The sequence below is a fragment of the Gambusia affinis genome, linkage group LG18 (genome assembly GCF_019740435.1).
Source record: "Gambusia affinis linkage group LG18, SWU_Gaff_1.0, whole genome shotgun sequence".
In the NCBI taxonomy this organism is placed as follows: Eukaryota; Metazoa; Chordata; class Actinopteri; order Cyprinodontiformes; family Poeciliidae; genus Gambusia; species Gambusia affinis.
The window spans coordinates 11,571,709-11,588,427 of NC_057885.1; the positions used below are offsets into that span (position 1 = coordinate 11,571,709).

The window sequence follows — 16,719 nt, forward strand, 5'->3', positions numbered from 1 at the left end:
TCTTATAAAATACACAAGTATAAAAAGCTGCTATCACAGCTGGTTGAGTAGCAACCCTGCAGAGTTGCTTACCAACTCTGACTTCAGAACTGTTTTCTATAAAAAGTGATGGGTGGTCTCCTCCACGACTGTCCAGTTTTTTGGTTACCAATACATTTTTTCTTTTGGTCTTTCTTGAAAGTAGTGAAAAACTATAGATATGTCAAGTTTATTTATATACCCGCCCCTTCATACTCAAGGCAATCTGAAATGCTTAATAAAAGATCAAAGATATAAGAAGAAAAAAAAGACCTTCAAGCTTTGAAAGCAATGCATAAAAAGCAACTAGTTTCATATTTCATCTTCAATCTCAGTTCAACCATTCATCAGTGATGAGTGAGGTGAACAGTTTATTACCAAAACTCTTTGATCTAGAACTTGAGTAAACAATAACGTTTTCAGCTCCGATTTGTCGAAGCCAATAGCTTCTGCCCGTCTCAGGTTTTTCCATTTTCAGTCTGTCCTACAGCTAATGAACATAAAAACTAAATACTACCTCCCCTGCTTTAGTTCTGGTCTGTGGCGTACTGGTTACGTCCGTGATCTGGAAATTTGACAAGCAACTCAGAAATACATTTTGGCCAAAGACCATTCAGTGTTTTGCAGAGCAATGGCAATATTTTAAAATCAATTAATTTGCAAACACAGAGCCAGTGCATTCAATTAAGTTTAGGAGCTTTCATTCAGCCACTTCTCATTCAGCTGCACAGCAAGAAGTTAGGGAGGGGCAAGGCTTTACTCCTCTATGGAAACATAACGTCAGCTTGATAACTTCCACAATTATTTGCTGAAATATTTAGATTTCCCAGAGCTTTTGACCATTGATTGAGGCTGTAAAACACTATAATCCCCCCTTCTTTAACGACCTCCATTGATTAGCGTAACTCCCTTTGTGTTCCTCTGCACGGATCAAGATCGATCCTGACAATGGTACCAACACTGGAATTGTTCGACAGACAGGACCCAAGAGGTAGACATCATGTTTTAGTGAAGAATGGACTTCTGAGTGACTGGCAGATACCTCACTGAGACAAAGAGCTCTGGCAGAGCTCCAGTCAGAGAGCGAGAGGAAGAGAGAGTTTTCCTCACAGTGAAGGCAGCATTCATTGAGAGCCTCGCAAGTGAGGGTGAGATGCCCTTTCTGGGAGCATTGAGGGATGGATGGAGAGGAAGAGGAAAGGAGGGGAAGCGGAGTAAGAGCGAAGGAGGCAGAGGGAAAAAAACAATGGGGAAGAGAGTAGGGAGGAAACTTTTCAGTCTGTGTTTTCCATTCAAAGACATTTTGACAGGGCAGAGCCCACTCTGTGGCAGGGAGAGGAGCCATTTTGAAGTCTCCTACCAGCAGCTTGAGGGAAACAGGGAGCTAGAATAGATATATCTCAGGGCTGCTGTGGTGTTTTTTTTTCCTCCTTCCCTTCTTCTCCCTCCCACCACCAGCTTCATTCCTGTTTTTGACAGCCAACTCCGAATCAGCAAGCAGGTGTCTTATCTTTTTTTTTTTTTTTTTCTGCTGAAACAGTGGGACAGTGCACACAGGCACTCAGACGCTGTTCATAAACAGATAAACACACAGGCGGACCAGACAGACAGGCAAACAGCGGCACTCTCACTCGCACATACATATAAACAAGAAGTAACCATGCATTGGAAATGACTGGCTCCTCGCGTCACTTTTTCCACAAGGCCACTGAGGCTGAGGGAAGGCGTGAGCGTGGTGGTTGTTGGGGGACGCAATCTTTGACTATCCGGTCTGACACAGAAAGAGTGTCCCTAAACAGAGCCTCTATTTTTACTTTAATACATGCAAATAGCAAGCTGCCACTGGCACAGGAGCAAGATTTACCATACCAGAATGGCAAGTGAAGTTTTATTTTAAGATGTTTTCTTCTAGGACTGCCCCTGTTTTTGGCTCCATTCGTCCCCTCATTGACTGACCAACTCACACTCTCTCTGCTGAAGAAACTCATCGACACATTAGGCTGCTGACACCACCGTGTTTTATTGAGGGGATGAAGCGTTCAGGATGTCAAGAAGGGGTGAGAGGGACACTAGTGAGACAAAAGAAACAAGTGCGACTGAAGAGATGCCCAAATTTAACAGTGTTGTTGGGTTGCCATTATTTTTTAAAATTTGACTATTTCTTTAAATTAACTTTTCAGTTAATGCATGGGAGAGAAAACAGAAAAAAAGTAGCAGACAGAAAACTTTTCTATCTTCAGATTGCAAAAGCAAAATTAAATTTCACAGAAATCCTTGCTTTGGTCTCCTCAGCTGCTCTTCATTCACACTTGGACTGCTGGGTCTATATAGCTTTCCAACTTATTTTTATTGTTGCCTAGCTTGACTTACTTCCCATATTTTAGATGAATTAGGCCTTTGGAAACTCTTGCAAAATCATAGCAAGGCTAACGAGGGAGCAATCAGATGCTATATCTGCTATGTTGTTTGGTAAGAGTTGTGCAGATGCCCTTAGTTACAATCATTGGTACAATTGGATCATCGTACCAATGGGAACATCGTTTCCAATGGGAACATCGTTTCCAATGGTACGATGTTCCATTGGGAACATGGGTACGATAATGATGAGTGTCAACAAGAAGTCTGTTTGCTGAATAAAGAGGGCATGTTTTTTTGTTTTTTCCAACTAATAAATTTTAAGTCTACCCTCTAAAGAAATCCAGACCCAGATCATGATCCTTCCAGCACCATATGTCAACGTGAGAATGATGTGCCCGGGTTTATGTGAAGATTTGCTGAGGGTCGGCGGGGACACAATCTGTGGCTAACCAGTCTCACACAGAATGAGTGTCACTAAACAGAGCCTCTATTTTCACTTTAATTCATGCAAATAGCAGACTGCCACTGACACAGGGGGAAGATTTAGTATGCTGTGCAATTTTAGGTCGCAGAAAAGGGAGGAGTAATTCATCCCTATTATTTCCTCACCACATTTTAATAGCGTGGCTACTGTTGCGTGCTCTAGATATTTTTTTTCTTCTTCCCTTTAGTTATGAAGAGTCTGTTTCAGTGGCTCAGAATTAGAAGGGCTATTGTGCTCAACTTTCCATCTTAGCACCAGATTTACAAGGCTTCTTCTCTTTTGACAAGTGCAGAGTCCATTGAAATGAGCACTATAGAGGGCAGACACTGGAATTATGAAAATATGAGTTGCCTCAAAACAAATTTTCTTCTAATCAATCCGTCCACAGCTGCCGCATCGACCTTCGTGTCGCTGAAAGAAGGGCTGTGAATGGCTGCTTTGAGAAAATCCCCTTTTGAAGTTTGAGGGGCCTTGGTAAAGCAATGTGTCCCTTGTGTCAGTGGTGTCAGTGATTAAGTTGTGACTGACTGTCTCTGTGGGGGTGAGTAATGCCTACACAATGTATCTGCCCCCCTTCTACTGACTGGACTGAAGTGGTGCCAGGACTCGTCAGAGCTCAGACCTTTGAAGAGTTAGGAAACAATGGGAAACATCTCAGCGAAAACTAAAGTAATAAGGAAGAGCTAACCAAATCACAAATGCCAGAAAGTGAAAAGGATGTTGTACCCTATGTGAATGTAATATTTTTTGATCATCTGTGGGTCACCTGATCTTTCTTTCTATTTTTTTTAAATTTTGTTAGAGATTGTTTTAGGCATTACATCACAGCAAAACAGAGGAATAGGGTGAAATTTTAAGTTTCAAGGGTTCATGCCTCCAGCAAGTGATGTATTCTCAGTTGCCACAGATCTAGACGCTCTGTGTGAAGCAAAGTGTAGAACAAGGGACAGGCTACTCAATATCCATAACAATTTATTTTAATATCTTATACAAATTTTGTCCTATATAGCTAATAATAATGTTCCCTTAGGATGCTAATATTAGCGAACAATATGTTTGGAAAGAAGCTGCTACAAGCTATTGGTTGTGAGAAAATAACCAAAATGAAAGTCTGTTGGCTCATTAAACGACCGGTGACTTTTTTTCTACACACACACAAAAAAAGTTTCAAAGAAGTGATTCCGGTATCTAAGGTTTGGATTTCCTTGGCTCTGTCATTTGTGTCTGTAAGCACATTACTATACAAGTTGAACATTCATCAAGTCTATCTCAAGTTGTCATCTTAAATATGAAGCTATTGTCTTCACTGCTGTTTGAGGTCACTGATATAGCATTGCGTGAAGTTTGATTCTGAAGGTATGGCGTATGCCCCTTGGGTGGGCTCAGGGTCCCAATTTCCAAACTCAAAAAAAAAAAAAATCCTCTTTATATTTTTATTTGTACATTTTATACTTTGCTGGTGGAAACATTACTTGTTGTTCTATAGTTTCCTTATTAGTTTGCAATGGACATGGTCACGATAATGATGAGCGTCAACAAGAAGTCAATCTGCTGAATAAAGAAAACATGCTAAAAAAGGCATTAGGAGGTGTTGCCTTAAAACAAGGGGAACCTGTCGGTGCAATTATCGCATGAATGATTTTCCAGTTCTAAAACCATCGCAGCAGAAGGTGCTGAGAGAATTTCAGAATCTCTCGTCTTAAGCTCACAAAACTAAAAGACATTCTGAATAAAGTCAGCTGATTTTAAAAATTCTGGATGAATGTGTTTCAGTTTTTGAAGGAGCTGACTCGATGCTCAGGAAAAACACATCCCTGCCACCTCATTGTCTACTTTACTTCTCCCTAAGTTTGCATTCATTATACCAAAAATATAAAAATTTGAAATCTTTGGCAGAGTGCAACTATTAACTTTTTAATTTCTCAGTAAATGTGAGATCACTGACTGTGAATGAGAGAAAAACTGGTATCCGGTTTGGTCTCAATCAAAACAGACGGTGTGAAACTGTTACTTTCCTTTCTTGCAACAATTTTGCAAGAGCAGATTCTGCAGGGGTAAACACAATCTGCTACCAGCCACAGAAAATTTTTGCGTATTAACCACAAAAAAAAAAAAAAAACAACAAACAAGAAAAACACATTCAGCCTGAAGCTACCAGTTTCTGTCCACAATCAGTCTGAGAGAACATGTCAGTCAGTTTATCACTCAAGTGTTAAATTTAATTTATTTACCTTCATTTCCATTTTTTTGTACACTATCCTCAGTCTGTTCTTTGCAGTGTGATTTTTGACACTTTTTTTTTTGGCAGAGACACCTTCAAATTCAAAGTTTACTCTGAGATATGCTGATGCAAACCAACAAGCTGTAGCCTTCATGGTGTGAAAATTTGTAGCAACATAACTTGCGAATCTCAAATGTTCTCCCTGGACTTTATTTTGACATTAAAAAAAAAAAAAAAAAAAAAGAACAGCGGCAAGACAAGCTGTCACTTTCTTGATATCAAAAACACTGTCCTGTTTACCCTCGGTGCCAATCTGAATGATCTGTATTGAAATGTTCTGAACCAAGCCTATTGTGTTGTGATCGCTTCAGCATTTCTCACAAAGCCCAGAGGGAGACGGCAGAACAAGGCATTCGGAGTCTCAAAATAGCAACTTGCCAGAGGGAGTTGGGAGTGAAAAAGGCTTGCTGAGCTACAGCGCCACTGAGCTGGACTTTACTTTGCTGTGCTGTTGAGTCACACCTTGTTGATGTTTCACTCTGGTGTTCAGAGGAGAAGATGCTGTAACGTGTTACCACTTGGGCGGCACAACAAAGAGTCACCTAAGAGTGGCCTGGCCTGCAGCATGACTAATCTTTTTTTTTTTTTTTTGCAAATTCTTGACAAATGCGTCTGTTTCCCTTGTTTAAGCTGTGGAGTATGTGTACACGTGCACGTTCAGCAAGTGACAAGCCCACATCCTCATCAACAAGGGGAAAACCTACACGTATGCAAACAGCGTGAAAAAAAACAAGTGCTTGCACCCACACAGGAAGGGACAAATGTGGAAAGGAAAATAAAGGCATAATAGAGATTAAGGATGAAGGCAAACTCTTCACGTCGTTTATTTCTCCTTATGCATGTGAAAATACATTGCATTACCGGCATTTATGGTGAAGCTTCTACTGCAGTAGCTCACACAAAACATTTGGTAGAGTTCTCAAACAGGAAATTATCGGTAGATTATATGAATTTATGCTTCTAATATAAATATGGGCATGCTTAGGTTCATCCATCTGTTTATGGACCCATGGTTTTTGCTCATTTTGGACCTGAAGGTTACATCTCCAAACTGTTCCACGGTGAGGAGCATGAAACAGGTCTAAATTGTACACAGGTTGTAGTATAGTCACACAAATGCTGCTTTTTTGTTAACTAGAAAACCCTGACGTATATCCTCCATTGGGTTCAAAACAAAGAGGCAAGATTCATCACCTTAGAGAAGTCAAAAGTCAAGTGGTGGCAAGCTGTACACCGCACCAAACTATATTAACATTCCCAACCATATAAAACCCACCTGTAGTTAATTCTGGAATATTTAGTGGTGCTGAACTTTCACAACTGCCCATATAGGAGCAGTGGGACCCAATCGCAGTGGCATCAACTAGCTCCTGAGCGACCCGTTATTTTACAAACGTCTGCTGGAACAGTAACCAATAAGGTGTATTTCTTTCATTTTCAAATGTGTTGCGAGTTGCATCAACTAAATAAGTTCTCAAATGCAAGGACAAAATACTGAAAACCCATCAAGCCATTGAATAACTCCTGAACACACAGTCAAAAACTGTATTGCAAAAAAAAGAGAAAATGTTCTTCAGTTTCCATAAACTCCTTTTAAAACAGCAAATTTCACCAAATAAATGTACAAAAAAGACTATATATATATATATATATATATATATATATATATATATATATATATATATATATATATATATATATATATATATATATATATATATATATATATATATATATATATATATATATATATATATATATATATATATATATATATATATATATATATATATATATATATATATATTATGTAGTAGGTTAACCGATCCATTTTGGAAATATTGGCTTTTGTGAAACTAAAGCTCATCCTTCTCCATCTTTCTTTCCCCCTAAAAAAAAAAAATGGTCGCTTAATTTAGAAATACTCTAGCATTTGGTATTTCAAAGCTGCACCTGTAATAGAACTGTCAGTTTTACTAGTGCCATCTAAAATTTCTCTAGTGAGCAGAGAGAAATGCTTTACTATAAAATTGCTAACCTTGTGTTGAGTACATCACTGCTGAATGTCCAATTTCAGCGTTTTTGAAGGCCACAAAAGAGAACTAGCAATCAAACACTGTCAGAGTGTGGTTACAGTAGAGGCAAGACCATCTGCATTTCTAAAGCTGCTTCAAATAGACAAGATGCACATTTCTGCTAACATTTTTTCTTTTTTCATTTTTCTATTTTAGAATTGTTTAGCAAGGGTAACTGTATAAACAACACAAAGCACTTTCCTCTCAGGAGAATGAACAACTTTTAAAAACTCAAACATAACAAAATAACAAACTAGATGTTGTCAGTGTATGTTTGTTGTTTTTAGTTAAATACTTGCACGTTTCTCATGGAAGCATAAAAAAAAATAAAATAAAAAAATAAAAAATCAGCGATATGTGAATCAGGATGTCTTTTTTATCCCCAATTGCTGGTTTAATCGCTTGAGAATTGAAATCTGCAGATATCGAGTCATCGATCGATAATTCATTAAATGCCATAAACTGTAAATTCTTCGAAAATTGGCAAATCTAATGAGCTGCTTTGCTTTCTCTTTTTGTTGTTGTTGTTGTTGCTTTAAATCTTGTTACATCTAATCACCAGGGTTTCAGCTGCTCTCTACACAGCTGTTGGCTAAAGCATAATTTATCTGTGGATTTTTGTGGACACCAGGTCAAGTGAGTCAAAAAATATATTTCTACATATATATTTGTCTTTATTCACACTTGAGCGATCAACAAGCTTCCAGTCATAAGGTAGCAGAAGTGCTCAAACTAAACAACTTCATTAAATGGATGGAGCTATGTTTGCAGTTTAAAGAGGTGGTGCTAGGAATTTTCCAGATATATATCACCTTTTAATAGCACAATCAAGTAACTGCTGCCTTTAGTTGTTGTAAAAATGCTGTATTTATCAACAATGACATAAAAGAAATCCGGCTTCACAATTTGACGCCTTGAAACGTGGACTGTGTTACTTTAGAAAGAGTCAAGTTATTAACAGATAAATATAGCTGGTCCTCATATGTTTCAAGTCTTATTTGGCTCCTTCTTAGTCCAAACATTGCTCTGGTTCAACATCTATCAGATGATAATTAGCATAGCATTTTGCCTTTGAATAAGCTACTTGTCAGCTCAATTTAAGGTACTCCAACTTGAAATTTGCTTAAAGACAAACCATAGGAACACATTTGCTGCATGCAAGCAGCAAAGCAACATGTTTTGCATTCAAATGGCTCTAAAACTGTGTCAAATCAGCGGGTTAAATTTGTAATGACAATAAGGTGTATGTTGTTTTTTTTTTTTTTGTGGTTCAGCAATGCAGCCAATCATTTGAATCCCAACCGTCCTCACATCACTGGACAACAAAGGTGTAATTTCATGTTGACAGCCAACATAATTGCAAATCTATTGCGCGCAGTGTCACAGCAGTACAATAAGCATTAACCAGTGTAAAATGTAAATAAGGACAGGCAGACATCCCCTTGCTTGTGTTGTGTTTATGAAATGGAAAGCATTAATTCAGCAGACCGTGCAATCATCTCAGTTTTTCATTTTCTCTTCCCACATTTCATTAATGCTTCCAGACTGTCCACAGGGGGAACAAGCAAAATAAGCAAACAAAAAATAAATAAATAAATAAATAAATAAAAAATGACGCAAACCTTTTAAGATGAGCTTGGAGTCATACTGTATGTCAGCCATGACCTGAGATTTGCATTGGATGTTAGACATTTATTCAGAAAACAATGTGCATTTTTTAGGGAGTAAAGTAGAAAACAAAACAAAATGTAAAATAGAACAACTATACTCTGATCATAACTCATTTTAATCATTATACCTCCACAAGGCGTAGGAGTATGACTCAGTTTATTTTGTTTTTTTTTGGGGTTTTTTTTGACAATTATTTTGGACCTCTCGTTTCAAAACACCTCATTGTCATTGATGAGGTCTGCATAAAACGGCAGTGAGTGCTTTCCCTCCCATCATTTCCGACCACTCACCCACTTGAGAGCAAGTTACCCACGACTACGATAATGACTTTCAGCAAGGATTTTAAGCCTTGATCTTCATGGTCCTGACTGTAAATGCTGCCTCAGAATTACCTACATGCTCATTTCCACTTTGTTTCAGCATATTCCAACAGCCTCAGGGTACGCAGTTATTATTTCTTGTGTGTAGCTGTTTGATGCAGTTGGCTTCCACTGGTTGCATAAATGAGATTTCCAAGAGTAGCTGGGTAGCAATTTGGTAAGGTTGCTATCTTTTTATTTATTTATTTTTTTTGTTTGTCACCGAAACACTTACTATCTCTAAGTCTCACGGTCAATTTCAATTGAACCTTTCAAGCCCTTGTGCTATGTTGAATAATGGACTTGAGCTCACAGAAACAGAGATGTGATTTAAAAGAATTCAATTTAAAACTGTAAAGAACAGAATATTTTTATCATGTTAATAATCTTACTTTTTAAAGGTCATATGCACTTCATGAAATCACCATAAATACATCTTTCTCTGTGAAACTTTTTGCAGACAATGACAGCCTAAAGGCTGATGTCCCTGAACATGACTGGCGAATGCATTCATCTTTCATGAGGCTTTTGCTCTCGTTTGTGAATCTTTATGTAGTTGTGTCTGTCTATAGAGAGTGGAAGGCAGCTTTGACTGAATTGACTGAATTCTGCTGAGATATTGCAGTCTCCCAATAATCTACTGTCACATCCTTCCTCTATGGGATTGCCCTGTGACTATACTTACATCTTTCATTTTCCAGATTACCAAAGAAATTTGTATATCTGTTGACCTGTTGACCAAATAATTTACTTAAAACTAACCTGCAGGACACAACATGAAGTAGACTAAAATATGAAAATTACATCAACGGCACACTTAAACCATTCTAAGAACTGGCAAGATTTTACTTTTTGTAAACATATGTATGTCTTTTTTGTTGTCGTTTTACAAAAATTACATTGTCATCGTTGAGACAGGGTACAGGTGCAAGTCTCAGCCAGCCCAGGCAGATGGATTCCACCCAGACTACTCCCAAAACCATGCTTGTTTTTTTTAAACTATATTTGGTCAATAGAGGGCGCCCGTCAGCAAGGATAAAGACACTGTTAGAATTCTACCGTCAGTTGAAAGGTGCAGCTGCTGAGACAGACTCCCTGCTCTCTCCTCCTCCCTCCTTTTCTCTCTACCTTACTCTCCCTCATTCCTTCACTCACTCATTACGCTCGCTCTGTGTATAATGTCACACACACAAACACACAGCACTTGCACGGTCCCTTATAAGAGAAAGGGAGACTCTTTTTGACCGATTGAAAAGTTGAGGATGTCCTCACGCACAGTAAAACGTAGAGACGTCTCGAGTTTCTTTTATTTATTTATTTATATATTTTATTTATTTATTTATTTTCGCCATCGCTCCACTTACAGCTGCACAGAAAAATATGCACAGTTGCTGTTAAAAGTGATGACTCCACCTGAATAGTTTTATCTTAAAAGAAAGTGGGGGGGAGAGATTTGTATGATGCGCAAAATTGTAACCTGAATTGTACAGGACACGCATGTCTGTATTGCAGGGAAGTGGGTTTGCGCCGCAGCCACGTTGAAAGAGTTTAACGTCATTTTCCACTGTATGTAAATTAATTCATATAATGTGCGGCCACGGTGTCAGATTCCTGATTGCTGAGTGGACTGAGCACCACGCATGCAGCCGCCGGCGACCACACGCATTTCTGGGTTTATGTTTCTAGTAGCCACCGGGGGAAGCGCAGCGCTGGCTGTCCTGCTGTGAGTGGCTTTTCTGTTGCAAATGTTTTATTTATTTATATATATATATATACACACACAAAAGTCGACTTTAAAACTTGCATTGCTTTCTATATGGAACATTAACAATTATGTACAAGTGCGTAATTAGTGTAATATGATTATATATATATATATATATATATATATATATATATATATATATATATATATATATATATATATATATATATATATATATATATATATATATATATATATATACACATTTTCTTTTTGGGTCGAATATAGACAGACCCCGACGTTTAAGAACAACTTCGACCCTGTTTACGTGCGTTGCCAGCAAAGAAAGAGAGAGAGAGAGAGAGAGAGAGAGAGAGAGAGAGAGGTAAAAAGGGAGACGCTGAAGAGGTGGGGGGGAGGGAGAGAGAGAGAGAAAGGGACTGCAATATCATTTGTGAATCCCTCTCACAGTGCTGCAGATAGGGGCTGCCAACACATGCGGCGCGTCTGCAGGTGAGGGAGAGAGAAAGGGTGAGTGGGAGAGTCCACGCTGAACACGCAGAACGTCTGAGAGGAGTTCAACCTTAAAGCTGCGTCGGATATACACTTTTTCCACTTTGCTTGCTTAATTGTTTTTTTTTCTTTAGAACTCAGCCCTGATTTTTATATATTTTTTAAATATATATTTTTTATTTGATTTTTCCGGACTGGAGTTGGTTCGTTAAAGAAGACGAGAAGGAGGAGGAAAAGGAGGAGTGATAGACTGATAGTATTCTGCTTGTTGCGAGTGACTTGGAGGGGAGAAAGGAAGGAAGGGGGCAGAATAACGAAGCCAGACAGGTAATCTGCTGCATATTACCTTTAAGATATAAAGGAGAGGTGACGAGCTCCGCGCTCAACCCTGCATAGTGGGATGAGTTTGCAACCTGCGCGGGCATCTCCTTTATACGCGTCTCTGATATATGTGGACTTAACATCAGGACAGACGGAGGAAGAGTTAAGTTCTCCCCTCTCCCAGCCCTCCTTGTCACCAAAAAGAAAAAAGAGAGAAGATTCTACAAACTGTGAGTAAAAAAAAGAAAAAAAAAAGCGTGAGCGAACCAGACTGCATTCACTTTCCGCTGATGCTCGGGACTATTGCACTTCGGCACAGTCCGGAGCGCACGGAGTCTCCCCAGCAAAGACAGTCTCTGTATTTTTAATTTTTTTCCCTCCAGAATAAATAAATTAAGGCTGAAGGAAAGCCCCCCCTCCCTCCCTCCCTCCTGTACACTTGCTGCTTTCCACTGCAGCAGAAACGAGAGGATGAAGTCTCACGCATCCTAAAGAAAAAGACTGCGGTCCTAATGAGAACGAGATTGCCTTTTTATTCGCAGACTGACAATTAACATCAAATTTGGGACTTTTTTCTTTTAAAACATTTTTCCGAGGACATCTTTGCAGGACTGAACAATGGGGACTACTGCAGCAGTGGACTGTTTGTACTATTGCATGCTCATATTGCAGCTTGTTCATCAGCCCGCTGCGAGTAAGCAAGTGCTCCGGTACCGCTTGGCGGAGGAGGGACCTGCCGATGTCAGAGTTGGCAACGTAGCAGGCGACCTGGGCATTGTGGCCGGGTCCGGCGAGGTGACATTCACCCTGGAGTCCGGCTCGGATTTTTTCAAAATAGACAACATAACAGGTGAGCTCACCACCAACGAGAGGCGGATAGACCGTGAGAAATTACAGCAGTGCCAAATGATATTTGATGAGAACGAGTGTTTCATAGATTTTGAGGTGTCCGTTATTGGACCAGCTCAGAGCTGGGTCGACCTCTTTGAGGGGAAAGTCATCATATTAGATATAAATGACAACACTCCATCTTTCCCCTCGCCTGTCCTGACACTGTCTGTGGAGGAAAACAGACCCATTGGAACCCTTTATCTGCTGCCCACAGCCACAGACAGAGATTTTGGCAGGAATGGAATAGAGCGATATGAGCTAATTCAGGACAATGGGGAAAACTCAAGGCGTTTGGGATCTTCTGGGGATTCCTACTCTGGAAAAAGAAGATTTGAGGAGGGCGCGAGCAGGAGCAGTGTGTTTGAACTGCAAGTTGCTGACACTATTGATGGAGAGAAGCAACCCCAACTCATCATTAAAGGGGCCCTTGACAGAGAACAGAGAGACTCTTATGAGCTCACCTTGCGGGTTAGGGACGGAGGAGATCCCCCACGTTCCTCTCAGGCCATTCTGAGAGTAATGATCACTGATGTAAATGACAACAACCCGCGGTTTGAGAAGAACGTGTATGAAGCTGACCTGCCGGAAAACAGCTCCCCTGGTGCACCAATACTCCAGCTTAAAGCAGCTGATGCAGACGTTGGGGTTAATGGTCAAATTGAATATGTGTTTGGGGCAGCCACAGAGTCTGTGAGAAGGCTGCTGAGGTTGGATGAGAGCACTGGCTGGCTAAGTGTGTTGCATCGCATTGACCGTGAAGAAGTTAGCCAACTGAGATTCACAGTAATGGCTCGTGACCGAGGCCAGCCGCCCAAAATGGATAAGGCAACAGTGGTGCTGAATATCAAGGACGAGAACGACAATGTCCCAGCAATTGAAATCCGAAAAATTGGCCGCATTTTTCTTAAAGACGGAGTGGCAAACGTAGCTGAGGACGTGATGGTTGACGCACCCATTGCTTTAGTGCAAGTGTCAGACAGAGACCAAGGAGAGAATGGCATAGTAACCTGCACAGTTGTAGGAGATGTACCCTTTCAACTCAAACCAGCCAGTGAGATGGAAGGTGAACAGAATAAAAAAAAGTATTTTCTCCACACATCTGCACCACTGGACTATGAAGCCACACAGGAATACAATGTGGTAATAGTGGCTGTGGACTCTGGAAGCCCTAGTCTGGCAAGTAATAACTCTCTTATCGTCAAAGTGGGTGACACTAATGATAATCCTCCCATCTTCAGCCAGAATGTAGTTGAGGTATCCTTCCCTGAAAGCAATGCCCCTGGCGAGAGGGTGACAACAGTAAAAGCTGTTGATGCTGACAGTGGAAAAAATGCTGAAATAGCATATTCTCTCGATTCATCTGTAAATGGGATTTTCTCTATTGATGCAGACAGTGGAGACATCCGAGTAAACACCATCTTGGATAGAGAGCAAACAGAGCGCTATGAATTTAAAGTGATAGCTAAAGATAAGGGCATAAACACTCTTCAGGGTTCTGCCACTGTGGTTGTTCTCGTGGGGGATAAAAATGACAATGATCCAAAGTTCATGCAGGATGTGTTCACCTTCTATGTCAAAGAAAATCTTGATCCTAACAGCCCTGTTGGTATGGTCACAGTTATTGATGCTGATAAAGGCCAAAATGCAGAGATGGGTCTTTTCATTGAGGAGGAGGAGGAAATCTTTTCTATTGAGAATGAAACTGGGACTATTTTTTCCACCCTCTCCTTCGACCGGGAGCAAAAAACTACATACACATTCCGTGTCAAAGCTGTGGATGGTGGTGATCCACCCAGATCCGCCACCGCCACAGTCTCACTCTTTGTCATGGATGAAAATGACAATGCACCAACAGTCACCTTCCCAATAAACAGCTCCTACACCCTTCTCCCTCCCTCCAGTAACATCAGGACAGTTGTCAGAACTGTTATAGCCACCGATACGGACACTGGCATCAATGCAGACCTGAACTACAGCATCATTGGGGGAAACCCCTTCAAGCTGTTTGAGATTGATGGGGGCACTGGGGTGATCTCATTGATGGCAAAGCTAGAACCAAAACACTATGGTCTCCACAGACTTGTGATCCAAGTGAATGACAGTGGTCAGCCTTCACAGAGCACCACCACCCTGGTTCACGTGTATGTTAATGAGACACTTTCCAATTCCACAATTGTGGAGGCACAGGTGGCTAAGAGCCTGAGTACCTCCCTGAACACCAATATCGCTGGTGACCCCAACTATGATCTGAGCAAACAACGATTAAGCATTGTAATTGGAGTAGTTTCGGGCATCATGACCGTCATCCTCATCATTCTTGTTGTTGTCATGGCCCGTTATTGCCACCCTAAGAACAAGAATGGCTATGAGGCAGGAAAGAAAGATCATGAGGACTTTTTTACACCTCAGCAGCATGACAAATCCAAGAAGCCCAAGAAAGATAAGAAGAAACAAAAGTCCAAACAGCCTCTCTATAGTAGTATTGTCACAGTAGAGGCCTCCAAACCTAATGGGCAGCGCTACGACGGCGTCAATGAGAAGCTTTCAGACAGCCCCGGCATGGGACGCTACCGTTCAGTCAACGGTGGGCCGGGAAGTCCAGACCTGGCTCGGCACTACAAGTCCAGTTCACCGCTCCCAACTGTCCAGCTTCACCCTCAGTCACCAACAGCTGGAAAAAAGCACCAGGCAGTTCAGGACCTGCCCCCTGCCAACACCTTTGTTGGCACCGGAGATAACATTTCCCTTGGATCTGACCACTGCTCTGACTACAGCACTCAAACCATCAACAAGTACAACAAACAGGTAAGAAGACACATCTCAATGTTTCTTTGTTTCCCTCCACCACTCCTAAATGTCTTCTGCTTCTTCCTCTTAGTGTTCTCTCTGCCATAATGCTTTCTGACAGTGGTAGTCTCAGTAGTCTTGTTGCCTTTATGTAGCTAATGTGTGTCAAGTTAGTGGTATTGATCTGTTTTGGTTTGGAGTGCCATTCACATGTAATATTGAAAGGACAGAGATCTAAGGAGGATTAGATAAGATCGAGTTAGGGATACTGTTTCACTTTGGCCCAACATGTCCAACTTTATTTGCTTTCATCACAGCATGTGTCCAAGCCGCCTTTCCTGACAGGGGCGTCACAACTATTAACCTTGAGAATTATGTGTCTGAGTGTTGCGGACAGCTCACATAAGGACTTGGTTTGCAGTTATTCTATCCCAAAGAGAAGTGTGGTTGGGGGACAGCAACACCCCCTCCCTTACTTAACCATGTCGAGCCCTGACCTGCCCTCAGTATGTGACAAGGCTTCTTTTTCCTTCAGGAGAAAATAGAAAGTTGGTAGATATAGTCTGCATGTTTCTCTAAAGCACTTTTGCATCAGATTGAGTCAGGTTTACTCTGTGTAGGAACAGCTAGCCAAGAGATCACATTAAAATTCCTCTTTGCTGTGAGGTCTGCATCAATTCACTGACCAAGGAGAGGGAACAGATTTTATATCACCATTGTGCACCTCAGTGTCTTGCAGTCCTTTATCTTCTTTTTGCATGTATACGTCCTGTTTCTTTTCCTGTCTTAGGTTTATCTTACCACCTTTCTTCAGGGTATTATTTTCCTCCCTATTTCCCCACTCTTTAAATTTTCTAGTTTTTTGGTCTTACCAAAAAAAACAAACTAGTGAGCCGATTTTGAAATAGTCTTTCCACATTCCTTGGACAATTTTTCACTGTTAGGTGCAAAAACGGAGGAGAAATAAAGTTAAAACCAGATGAAACAAGTTGATTTTCATTTTTTGGGAAAAAGAACAATATCCTTGTACATTATGCTGTAATGAATTATTGATTTTTTTTCTTTTTCTTGGTTTCAGTGCTAGTCTTAGAATTCAGGAGTGTTACGTGCCCTTTTTGTCATTCTCTCTTTTCCTTTTTCCTTTCCTCTGCTTTGTTCAATTTTTTATATATAATGTAGACTTTCCTCCTCTAACTCTATTCTAGATGTGCATAGAGCATCTTTATGTCCCTGCCTATTTTTTTCTTTTTCACTTT

At 40.4% G+C, this 16,719-nt stretch overlaps 1 protein-coding gene across 5 annotated transcripts in view; it reads left to right on the plus strand.

The window, feature by feature from the left end:
- Window positions 1-11,397: 11,397 nt before the first annotated feature.
- Window positions 11,398-16,719, plus strand: part of pcdh7b (protocadherin 7b) — a 129,774-nt gene continuing 124,452 nt past the window's right edge. For all 5 annotated transcript variants that reach the window (XM_044098291.1, XM_044098292.1, XM_044098293.1 and 2 more), the window contains exon 1: window positions 11,398-15,481. In XM_044098291.1, coding sequence (XP_043954226.1) covers window positions 12,404-15,481 — 3,078 coding nt within the window. In that variant the 5' untranslated portion in view covers window positions 11,398-12,403. The remainder of the gene's footprint in view (window positions 15,482-16,719) is intronic.